A 12492-nucleotide genomic window follows, 5' to 3' on the forward strand; every position below is an offset into this window, starting at 1 on the left:
TCACTTACCACAGTCCAGGATTCCTGTTCTTTAGGCTCCAAAATTCCAGAATTAAAAATTTCTAGTAATTGTTGAAGCCCTCCAGCAGCAACAAACTGTAAACAATTTTGAGAATAACATTAAGAGAAAAATAGTTATACAATAAAGATCAACTTTTTCATTCAATAACTGGATGTATGGCAACATATGTACTTATGTGTACAATAATGTATCTTTCTTTTAGCAGCTTAGTCTTTCACATAAATAACCAAACTAATTTCTGTAAAATAGTAGTAACATACATCCTTATTTTCCAGAATTCTTAAAAGATTTTTGCAAGCATGTGTGTGTGTGTGTGTGTGTGTGTGTGTGTGTATTCATGTGTGTGTAAATATTTAATCCCAGACACTGCTATTTCCTAACACAAGATTCCAGTGGTGGGAAAAAATATCAAAAGAAAGTGATAAAATTAGCTGTACCCCAGACTTCAAACTATACTACAAAGCCACACTAATCAAAATGGCTTGGTACTGGAACAAGAACAGACGTAAGACTAGTAGAATATAACAGAAAAGCCAGATATAAACCCACAGCTTTATGGACAGCTATTCTTTGACAAAGAGCAAAGTATATGCAACAGAACAAAGGAAGTTTGTTCAACAAATGGTGCTGTGAAAACTGGGCTGTTACATGCAAAAGAAGAAGAAAGAAACTAAATTACTACCTTGCATCATACACAAAAAACAACTCAAAATGGATTAAAGAACTAGACATAAGACCTGAAACCATAAAAAATCTAGAATATTGGCAAAACACTACATGACATACACCTCAGTAACATCTTTACAGTTACATCACCCAAAGCAAGGATAGTGAAGGAAAGGAAAACAGTTGGGATTACATCAAATTAAAGAGCTTCTATACAGCAAAAGATACACACACAAAACAAAAAGACACCCCAATGACTGGGAAAATTTTTTTTGCACACACTACTAATGATAAAGGACTGATCACAAAAACATACAAAGAGCTGATGAAACTCAACAAAAATAAAGTGAACCACCCCATCAAAAAATGAGCAGAAGAGGGCCCTCTCTGGTGATACAATGTGTTAAAGTACACTATCAAGTTATCACAGCCACTGCAGCACGAGTTAAATCCCTGGCCAGGGAAGTGACCTACACGTTGTAACAGACCTCTTCTGACCTGCCCACTGCTCCCCTCAGCAGTGTATTTCAAGCCAATCTGCCTGTTCTGCTCCCCACTCTGTCTCTGGTTAATCCTCTCACCCTCACCCCCCACCCCAACAAACCTCTGGTCTGTACCCAACTTCTTATGCATAAATAAATCTTTTTTAAAAGAATGGGCAGAGACACTACTAGTGGGAATGCAAAGTAGTACAACCACTATGGAAAACTGTTTGGAGGTTCCTCAAACTGCTGAACATGGAGTTTCCCTACAACCCAGCAAGCCTATTTCTAGGTATCTATCCCAAAAGACACAAAAACACTGATTCAAAGAGATACCTGCATCCCGTTTATTGCTGCTTTATCCACAATTGGAAAGACATGGAAACAGCCCAAATACCCAAAAATGATGACTGTATTAAAAAGATGTGGTATGTATACACAATGGAATATTACTCAACAACCAAAGAAAAAGAAACACATGTCTTTTGCAGCAACATGGACTGGAAAATACCATACTTAGTGAAATAAGCCAGAAAGTAAAGGAAAACTACCAGATGGTTTCTCTCATAGCAGGAATATAATGGAACAGGCAAGAAAATAATGATAATGATGAATAGCTATATACCAGAGACATTTTGTGGGGGTGGAATAAGGAATGGGATCAAAAACAGTGGGGGGGAAGGAAATCCACTGGACTATGGTGATGGCACATGGGTGATTTGGTGATGGGAAGCCCAAGGGAACTACAACTGAGATGGGAAAATGCACAAAATGATGTAAAAATAAACTATAAAAAAAAAAAAAAGGGCAGAGGGTAGTCCCTGGTGGCACAGTTGGTTAAAGCGCAGCACTCCGAGCTGCAGCTGCTTCAGAGCGAGTTCGATCCTTGGCCTAGGAGGTTATCCATATGGTATGGCAGACATCTCCTAATCCGCCCACTGCTCCCCTCAGCAGTGTACTTCATCAATCTGCCTGACCTGCTTCCCACTCTGTCTCTGGTGAATCCTCTCACCAGCCCTGTGCCTCTGGCCTATACCCCTGTTCTGTATGAATAAACAAGTAAATCTTTTTTAAAAAGGGGCAGAAGAGCTAAAAAGACACTTCTCCAAGGAGGAAATGCAGATGGCCAATAGGCATATGAAAAAATGTTCAGCATCACTTGTAGTAAGGGAAATGTGAATCAAAACCACAATGAGATACCATCTCCCACACCCGTGAAAATGGCACATCAACAACAAATGTTGGGGAGCATGTGGAGAAAAAGGAACTCTCCCAAACTGCTGGTGAGAATTCAAACTGGTCCAACCAGTATGGATAGCTGTTTGGAGGTTGCTCAAACTGCTAAAAATGGAGCTTCCATATGATCCAGAAATTCCACTCCTAGGTATCTACCCAACGGATACAAAAACATTAACTCAAAAGGACACCTACCTGCAACCCCTATGTGTATTGCTGCTCTATTTACAATAGGGAAGAGGTGGAATCAAATGCCCCCAAATAGATGACTGGATCATGAAGATGTAGCACATATACACAATGGACTATTACTCGGCAATCAAAAAAGATAAACTTATGCCATTTGTGGCAACATGGCAGGAGCTGGAAAGGATCATAGTTAGTGAAATAAGCCAGAAGGAATAAAAAAATATGGGATGGTTTCACTCATAGCAGGAGTGTAAGGGAGCAGGATAAAAAAATTTATATACTGGGCCCTCCTTGGTGGTGCAGCGGGTTAAAGCACCACACTAAGAAGCTAAAAGCCACTTCTGCATGAGTTCGATTCCCGCCTGCCCCAGAGGTGACCACATGGCGTGGCAGACCTCTCCTGACCCGCCCGCTGCTCAGCAGTGTACTTCGTAGATCTGCCTGTTCTGCTCCCCACTCTGTCCCTGGTGAATCCTCCCATCCTCCGCATCTCTGGCCTGTACCCTAGTTCTGTATGAATAAATAAATAAATCTCTTTTAAAAAATTATATATATATATATAAAATGGTAATAAAGTAAAATCTACCATCAACAAACAGCTGTAAAACAGAGACATTGCACGGGGAGAAAGGGGGAACAGGATCAAAACTGGGGTGGGAAGAGCACATGGGACTATGGTGATGCATGTGGGGGAAGTGATGATGGGAAGTCCACAGGGATTACAACTGAGATGGAAAATGTACAAAATGAAGAATGATGTAAGAAAATATATAAAAATAAAAACAATGAAAAAGAAACTTACAATAAGCATTAAAAAAGGTATAACAAGGCATTAAATAATCTGTTTATTACTTTAATTTAGAGCAATACATAACTTTTAAGCTAAGTTTTATTTTAATGTAAATTAGTTTTAAAGCAATCACTTATGGTATATACTTTTAGAAAATTAAAGACAAAATTATTTTTATAAATACACTGTAAAACACATTATCAAACCTTGCAACTCCAAGAATTTTTACTGTTTTCCACTTGATCCTCACTGGAATCATCTGAATCTGGATAAAGGTCACTATAACTTCCCTGCAGGAATGACAAAAAATAAATGAGAAAGGGCAGCAAGAGAAAAATTATTGTAGAATTTAAAGCTTCACACTTTGGAATTTTACTCCAGAGGAAATAGATTTAATGGAAATACAATACCGTTGACTCTCTCCTTATTCTTCTATTAGGTTTGCCCAGAGCTTCAATAATTTCCAGAGCATATAATAACTTGTGAGCACTCTTAATTTTGAGAAGTTCTTTCCAACTAAGACCATCATTACTCTTAAGGGAAAAAGAAAAAAAAACTTAAAAAATATGGATTTCTCAAATATACTTACTAAGGAAACCTAAAAAACTACTACATACTTAAACACTACATATAGATAGCAATACATTTAAAAATGTGAAGATCTGTTATATTTGTGTATATATAAAAAACATGCTTAAAATATTATTCACTCAACTTTGTTATAACAGAATACACAAATGATAGCACACGAGAAAATTTAAACTGTTGATCTTTACAACAGATGATGTAATTTACAATCTTTCCATGAGGATAGGAATGAGGTGGGGGCAGGGGAACACTGTAGATTAATTGAACATGTGAATTTTCAAGGATATAAAACTGGTAAAATCTACATTTACACGTGAAAGTCATGCATATAAATTTAAAATATCCTTTTCTGTTCTCAAGTTATTAAATTAAATTGTTCACACTTAATGTGCACCCTTAAAACATTATTCAAGGTACTTGGAATCCTCAATAAATCATTTTCAACATTCACCTTTTCTACTACTTTTCAAAGTTACTTGACCTTCTGAAATGACAATGCAAAGTCCCAAATCATAGATAATTATCAGCATAACATCAGGATATCATTTTTCCCTTTCTTCAATAGGTTTTCTACTGGTATCTCTACAACATTACCCCTTATTACAGTTTTTTTTTTTTTAATTTTAACAAATGTCTGCACAAAATATGTAAATTACATGTCAGTGAAATCATGCCTTTAAGGAAATTAATATAAATTAAGTTTCTTTGCCTCATTCTTTTCAACTTCTGCAAGATGACCTATATAACAAAAACAAGTATTGACACAAAGTAATTTCACCTTATCCTATCTTCTCTAAATATTACTTTTTGTTGCCAAAAACAGCAATATTTATAACATTCAGTAATTTGATTAAAAACCAATGTTAAATCTCTGTTATGCTAAGTATAAATTTAGGAACCATCCCTGTCTTGTATTCAGCTTTATTCTTCAATCTCACTAATAATAAATGAACATCAAAATGAAACAAGTTTAAGCAAAATTTTATTGAGGATATGGGTCAACAAGCAATCTCATACACTGCCAGTCAGAATGCAACCTGCTACAATCCTCCAGGAGAATGAAAAGATTTTGTGATTTTACCTGCTCATCTGAGATATTCTGGAATGCCATCAACATGTTAGGACATGTAGGAAGAAGCATCAGCAATTCCCATACACGCCTAGAGAGGTTTTCTGCATGAAGATGAAGTTCTTCACATTTTAAGCTCTACATAAACAAGAATACTACTTATCAAGACAAGTTGATTAAAAAAATCCCAAAACTGTTTTTTTGAAAATTGTTAATTTGTTACAAAACTGTATGTTGATTTGTTGTATATTTATCCAATAAATATCTAATCAGTGGTTTTTCAAAGTTATATTGAAATCAGAAGTGTTTCCAAACTTAAGCTGTCTGTTCCATAAAGCCGTTCAATTAAGTTTTAATAATACTATACTTTATTTCCTCCTGTAGACTGCTTTTAAGAATGACAAAGCACGTCCCTGGTGGTCCAAGTATTAAGTTTCAGCACTATCAAGCTATCACCAGCCACCGTGACCTGAGTCTGACACCAGCCAGTGAGATGACCCATACGGTACAGCAGACCTCTCCTGTCTCACCAGCTTCTTTCCTCACAGTGTATTTCAGTAGATCCAACTGTTCTGCTCCTCACTTTCTCATTCCCCTCCAACCCAAACTGCTGTCCTTCAACCCAATTTTTGCATGCATAAAAAATTTTAAGTAAATCTTAAAATAAAAACTCATTAACACTTGGTGAATTAAATCCTTCACCTTTTGTCTGGGGAAAGTGTCTACCCATGTCTCTTATTTTGTAAATCCGTATCTTATTTTCCAGTCTCAGACAAGCAGACAGTAAGAGGAAAGCTAACAACTTTAAAAAAAACCTACATTTTTTGTAATCATTCGTTATATCTTAACTCTTAGGTCCTGAAATCCTAAGATGATTTTATTTAAAGTATATGATGAACAGGAAAGTTCCTCTTCCCTCCCCATTTATAAAATTAAAGCACAAACTCAAGAGGAAAATCAACAAAAGCTGTATTTTTTTCAGTTTGAGAATTTTCTAGACTATGAGCTTCTACATCATTATTCTACCACTGTAGCTACCATCTAAGAAATGCTAAAGGAATCTTCAATACATCTATTAAAGAGTAACTTAACTCTTTTTGAATAATGGTATAAAATTAGTATACTTTGGAAGGTCAGAAAAATCTTAAGAAGTTCCTAGGTAAGCTTTGCTTTTTACAACCCAAATGTAGAAAGTAGCAACCCAAGAAATATTTGTTTTAGTTGGGGTAATGACACTGAAAGTTCTTTAATAAAATATAACATTCCTTTGCAAACACACATTTATTTATTTATTTTTAAAGATTTATTTATTTATTCATACAGAACTGGGGTACAGGCCAGAGATACGGAGGGTGAGAGGCTTCACCAGAGAGAGTGGAGAGCAGAACAGGCAGATAGACGAAGTACGCTGCTGAGGGGAGCAGCGGGCAGGTCAGGAGAGGTCTGCCACGCCATGTGGATCTCCTCCAGGGCAGGCGGGGATCAAACTCATGTGGAAGTAGCTTTTGATTCTTAGTACAGTGCTTTAACCCACTGCGCCACCAGGGAGGGCCACACATTTATTAAAAAAAAAAAAAAAAAATTAACTGCAAAAAAAAGGGTTTGAAGGTGAAGAAAACCTAAGTACACATGACTATGTTCTACATTATGATTAAAGTCTTGCACTGTGGGTCATACACAATCAAGTTCCTTTACTTTTACTTTTTGAAAAGGCTGGTCAGTTTTATACAACAAAGAAACTGACAGGGATAAAAATTCAATAAAGCATCTACTAAAAAAAAAAAAATGAACATTTCCCTCCTGGTGAAGGTCTCATCTAGATGTACCACAAAATCCTGTTAGGGCAGTAAATTGGTTTTCCTACTTCTAATCTTTGTTTTTGTTCATACATACTCCACACTAACGTAATAGACTGTTTTTAAAGGCAGGCAAGGCCCTCCCTGGTGGCACAATGGTTTAGAATGCAGTACTGCAAGTTAGCTGCAGCCACTTCAATGCGAGTTCGATTCCCCGGCCCCAGAGGTGACCCACAAGGTGCAGCAGACTTTTTCTGTCTTACCCCTGCCACTCCCCTCAGCAATGGACTTCATCTATCTGCATGTTCTGCTCCCCGCTATGTCTCTGGTGAAGCCTCTCATGCCCCTGTACCTCTGGCCTGTATCCCAGCTCTGTATGCATAAATAAATCAATCTTAAAAAAAAAAAATTTAAGGGCCCTCCCTGATGACACAGCAGGTTAAAGCACAGCATTGAGAAGCTAAAAGCCACTTCAGCATGAGTTCTATCCCAGCCCCAGGGGTGATTCACATGGCGAGGCAGACCTCTCCTGACCCTCCCACTGCTCCCCTCAGTGGTATACTTCGTCATTCTGCCTGTTCTGCTCCTCACTCTGTCTCTGGTGGGTCCTCTCACTGCCCCTCCACCTCTGGCCTGTACCCCAGCTCTGTATACATAAATAAATAAATCTTTAAAAAATAATAATAAAATAAAAGCAGACAAAAGATCTCATTTTGTTTGCTTTAAAAGTGGCATGATGGTGGGCCCTCCCTGGTGGCGCAGCGGGTTAAAGCACAGCACAGAGAAGCTAAAGCCACTTCTGCATGAGTTAGATCCCCGCCTGCCCCGGAGGAGATCCACATGGCGAGGCAGACCTCTCCTGACCTGCCCGCTGCTCCCCTTAGCAGTGTACTTCGTCGATCTGCCTGTTCTGCTCCCCACTCTCTCTCTGGTGAATCTTCTCACCCTCCGCATCTCTGGCCTGTACCCCAGTTCTATATGAATAAATAAATAAATCTTTAAAAAAAAAAAAAAGTGGCATGATGGTACCCTCCCTGGTGGCACAACAGGTTAAAATACAACACTACTGAGCTACGGCAGCCACTGCAGCATGAGTTCAATCCTCAGCCAGGGAGGTGACCCACATGGCATGGCAGACTTCTCCCCCCACTCACTGCTCCCCTCAGCAGTGTACTTTGTCAATCAGCCTGTTCTGCTTCCCAATGTCTCTGGTGAATCCTCTCACCCCCCACACCTCTGGCCTGAACCTAGGTCTGTATGCATAAATAAATCAATCTTTTAAAAAAAAAAAAGTGGCATGATGTCATGACAATCCCTTTAACAAAAATCTCAGAAAGTCCTTTGTGGAACAAGTTACAATCTTCCTTTTTACTTATATATGAATTACAAGATTCCCACAATTCCAGTTTCTCAAACATACTATCTATGTTTCTGTACATTTATAATGTTTCATTCCTCTTTCATCAATGACTAGTCAATTTAGACAACTCCCATTTTGCAAAAAATTTCCACAAAATTTTATCCTATTTACTATGTTCCCATAACACAATGTACAGAATTATCAGTACCCTCCTGGAAAACTGGGGAATTCCTGTAGACATCTTTCCATTTCAAAATGCCAATTCAGTGCTGACATGAAAAAGGATAATTATGTATTTATGGCATAGAACTTTAGAAAGTGAGGAGACAAAGTTCATGCAAAGCTACTATTAGCTATCCTGTTTGATCAAAAGGGGGATTTCTTAGGAATTTAATCAAGAATGTGCCACCATAAGAAAAACTAGGTTATGTAGAACAGAGGGCTCAATAGCAGCTCCTAATGTATCAATGATCAAACACATTTTTAGAAACATGGAATAGAGTCATTTAAAGTCTTTGGAATAAAAAGAAAAGAAGACTAGTATAAGAAAAATCATTAAAGCGACTTTTTTTTTTTTAACCAATCTTAAAGCAAGGATTCACTAGACAAAGCATATCAAAGAACCACATATAGAGTAAGTCAATTCAAAGTCCAGAAAAAAGGTCAGTGGACTGGAAATGATTTCTTTAGGTGATGGTGTCCATACTTTCTATTTTTATTATTTCTTATTGAGGAAATGTTAGTTTAAAAATCTCTATGATTTAGGGGTATAGGTTCAAACTTCTTATACTCCTGAGTTTACCATTATTATAGCGAAAATACACAACTCACTTTTCCGAACCAAGCCTCTTCTCTCAGCTTCAAACTTATATATATATATCCAATTGATTACCTAACAAGCCAGAAACCCGGACATCATCTCCATTTTCCTTCTTAACTATAGCCATACCAACTCTTAATCCCATCTACTACTCCACCTGGCTCATTCCTCTCCAGTTAACTCTTTAGCATCCTTCCAGCTCAGATTTTATCTCCCTCAAAGAAACCTCTGATCAAATGAAAAATGGGTCACTATATTCATCCTCTAAAAATGCTGTATGTCAGCCTTAGCAGCTTTCTGTCAGAAAAAAATTATCTGTCACTGTGTATCTATTATCTGTATATTTCTATCTATGTCCTGCCTCCTTCTCCACCTTGGATTTAATGAAGGTTAAAAACATGCCCATTTTGACCTTTGAAAATAATACTTAAAATAGTAATTCCTGGATCATACTAGGGATGATCCAGGCTAATGGATGAATAATATATATGGCTAGTGGATGAATAAATGAGCTCTTGGGTTTTATTGCTCTTAAAAGACTACTGAGAACATTATTCTCAACTCAACAGAAAGACACTGAAAGTAAAATGTGGTATACTCACCTCACTATCTTCCACAGTCACTTTTCCTGAGGGTGGTTTAAATGATGCAAGCATCTCTAATAAGTCAAAAAGAGCAGTCAAATGAGGTTCTTGTAAAAGCAAAAGCATTGGAATGTTGTCCTTCTGAGGGGGTGGCAGACAAGATGCCGGCAGCTGAACACCTTCCCCTTTCCGCTCTCTCCTCGGTGCACCCAAAGATACAAATACCATCTACAAAACAGGAGTGGGGGAAGATGGGAACAACACACTGTAAGAAACACTCAGCTGTTTGGTTTACAAAATCACAAGTATAAAATAACTTCACTAATAATTTTAAGATTACAAAAGCAGTAAACAACTGTTTCTGAACTATACATTTGACCATTCAACTATTCATTTTAACAGTGGATAGAGGATTAAAAAAGCAAACTACATTAAGAAGGATCAAAGCAGGGGGAGGAATGTGTTCTAACTCAAAGTACTATGGTGATGGTGCACAGGTGGAACTGGTAGTGGGAATTTTGTGGGGACTACACTTAAGAGGAGAAAGCTTGCATTATCAAGAAAGAAGAGCAATGTAAAAAAATATATATATATGTATAATTAAATTTAAAAAAATAAAGGACTTAAGACACACTTATATGTACCTGCATATCCTTAAAACCAAGCTCATGAAGTGCTTTTTCATCATAATCTGTTGTTAACTCATGTCCAGATGAAATCATCCTGACAGGTCCCATGAGGCCTCCTTAAAAACAGGAAAAAACAAACTATTAAAACAAGATTTGACTTATTTGTGGACACTGAACATGAGGAAGTAATCAGTTCCACAGGAACAGCAATTCTTAGCAAGGTGAAAACCACATTAGGATGCCTCTTAACACTATTTTCTGTTGTGTGAGGTTAGCTTTAGGCACTAAAAATTATAAGAAATTTCCCTTTAGTATGAGTCTAAACAGATCAAATCTCAATAATATGAAATTTTCTATAAGTGAAAGTTTTCTAGGAATCTACACAATTTCTAGGAGTTATACATGCAGAGGAATCAGATTCATAATGCCTAAACTGAACAAGCAGCATTTATAATGATAAAGCCTCCCTTTTCTACAATTACCCACCAAAACAAAGTAAAACAAGCAAGCAGAAGGAAACCCCAAAAGTGACATGAAAATATTAGTTACAACACTTTAAATTATATTGAATTTAATGAACTCAAGAAATGGGAGGAATTTACTTATAGATTGCATAAATCCTTTTCACTGCTTATAGCATCAAGTTCTTTTCTTATCACCATTCCTACCTAAAATGTTTTAATCATCCCAACTCCTTGTACTTTCTTGAAAATAACAACTATGTTTCTATCTAATGGAAAGCTCTACTCCCCCAAAACTACTAAGGTTCACTCCCTCATTTCCTTTTAAGTGAGTTCTAAAAGGTCTTCCTATACACTCAATTTAAAGAGTTATCTTAGACTGTTTGTTTTTTTTAAATATTTTTAAAGCATCTACTAAGCATCAGACATTATATATTTATGTCTCTGTCCCCAGTAGAAAAAACAAACCGTCTCAGAAAGGCAGAAATTTCATTACATTCACAAATGTACTCCCCCAGCACTAGAACATATAGCATGCATGCAAATTACTCCTTATCCATTAACTTTTTAAAAAGTTTAAAGGAGAAAAATTAAGCAAAATGATAAAATATTTGAGGAATAACTTAATACTAATTCAATGTAGTTAATGTAAAAAACTCAATTTGATATGCATTTAATAGTTTTCAGGAACGAGTGAAATATTGCTACTGTTTTCCATAATGACACAGAACATTTCAAAATTTCCTTTTCATGTTCACACAAACATGAAAACTCAATCAGAAAATGTTTCCCATTCAGAGGAAGAAAATGTCTACCCATACCACGTAAGGTTCACTGACAATTTTCAAGTCCATCATATAGTAAAACTGCTTGTTATGTAGCTTAACTTGATTCTTTCCCTCCTTATTTTTATGTCTAGAAATCTTGGTTCTCTGACAGTTTAATAAACATTCAATCCTAATTCTTCTGAACTTCCCTTGATATGGTATGTATGTTATACAGCACTTTAAGAAACCCATTTTGACTATTAGTGAGAAATTAGGGTTTTATTTCTGCCCTCAAAGAGAATTCATCATATATTAATATGACTGTTTCTTTGTTATCTATGCTTTTACTTAACAATTCTTTGCCAAAATCACATTATTACAGTTTTTAAAAAAAAAAGATTTGTTTATGTATAGAGAACTGGGGTACAGGCAAGAGGTGCAGGGGTGGTGAGAGGATTCACCAGAGACAGAGTGGAGAGCAGAACAGGCAGATTGACAAAGTACACTGCTGAGGGGAGCAGCTAAGAGCCAGGAGAGGTCTGCTGTACCATGTGAGTCACTTCCAGGGCAGGGATCGAAGTTGCACTGAAGTGGCTGTGGCTAGCTTGCAGTGCTGCATAGTAACCTGTTGAGCCACCAGGGAGGGCCCTTATTACAGTTTTTAAATGTTTAGAAGCTAATATTAAAATTCATTTTTTATCATATTGTTTTAGGCTTTCAGAACTTTAGATACTACATAATTATTCATCACCTTTATTTATTATTCATAGTAGTGTCAATTAATTCAAGATAAAAACTGTGGGTGGCATAGGGAGTCAAGTCTCAGTCATCAAAAAGGCCCACTGCAATGGCCTGAGTTTGATCCCTGGTCAGGGAGCTAACCCACATGGCACAGCAGAACTCTTCTGTTACCCTCCTTCTCCCCTCAGCAGTATATTTCAGTTGATCTGCCTGTTTAGTTCCCCACTCTATCACTGGTGAATCCTTTCACACACACACAATCACCACCACCACCTCTGACATGCACCCCAATT

At 37.0% G+C, this 12492-nt stretch overlaps 1 protein-coding gene across 1 annotated transcript in view; it reads right to left on the minus strand.

Moving 5' to 3' along the window:
* USP34 (ubiquitin specific peptidase 34) overlaps positions 1–12492 on the minus strand; it is a 216771-nt gene that overhangs the window by 85392 nt on the left and 118887 nt on the right. Inside the window, exons 28-33 of the mRNA XM_004691429.2 lie at positions 10246–10346; positions 9620–9829; positions 5054–5179; positions 3795–3917; positions 3591–3674; positions 9–95 (exon numbers count right to left, since the gene is read on the minus strand). Of these exons, the coding sequence (XP_004691486.1) occupies positions 9–95; positions 3591–3674; positions 3795–3917; positions 5054–5179; positions 9620–9829; positions 10246–10346 (731 nt within the window). The remainder of the gene's footprint in view (positions 1–8; positions 96–3590; positions 3675–3794; positions 3918–5053; positions 5180–9619; positions 9830–10245; positions 10347–12492) is intronic.

The sequence above is a fragment of the Condylura cristata genome, unplaced genomic scaffold, assembly GCF_000260355.1.
Source record: "Condylura cristata isolate star-nosed mole 26May11 unplaced genomic scaffold, ConCri1.0 scaffold00031, whole genome shotgun sequence".
Taxonomy (NCBI): domain Eukaryota; kingdom Metazoa; phylum Chordata; class Mammalia; order Eulipotyphla; family Talpidae; genus Condylura; species Condylura cristata.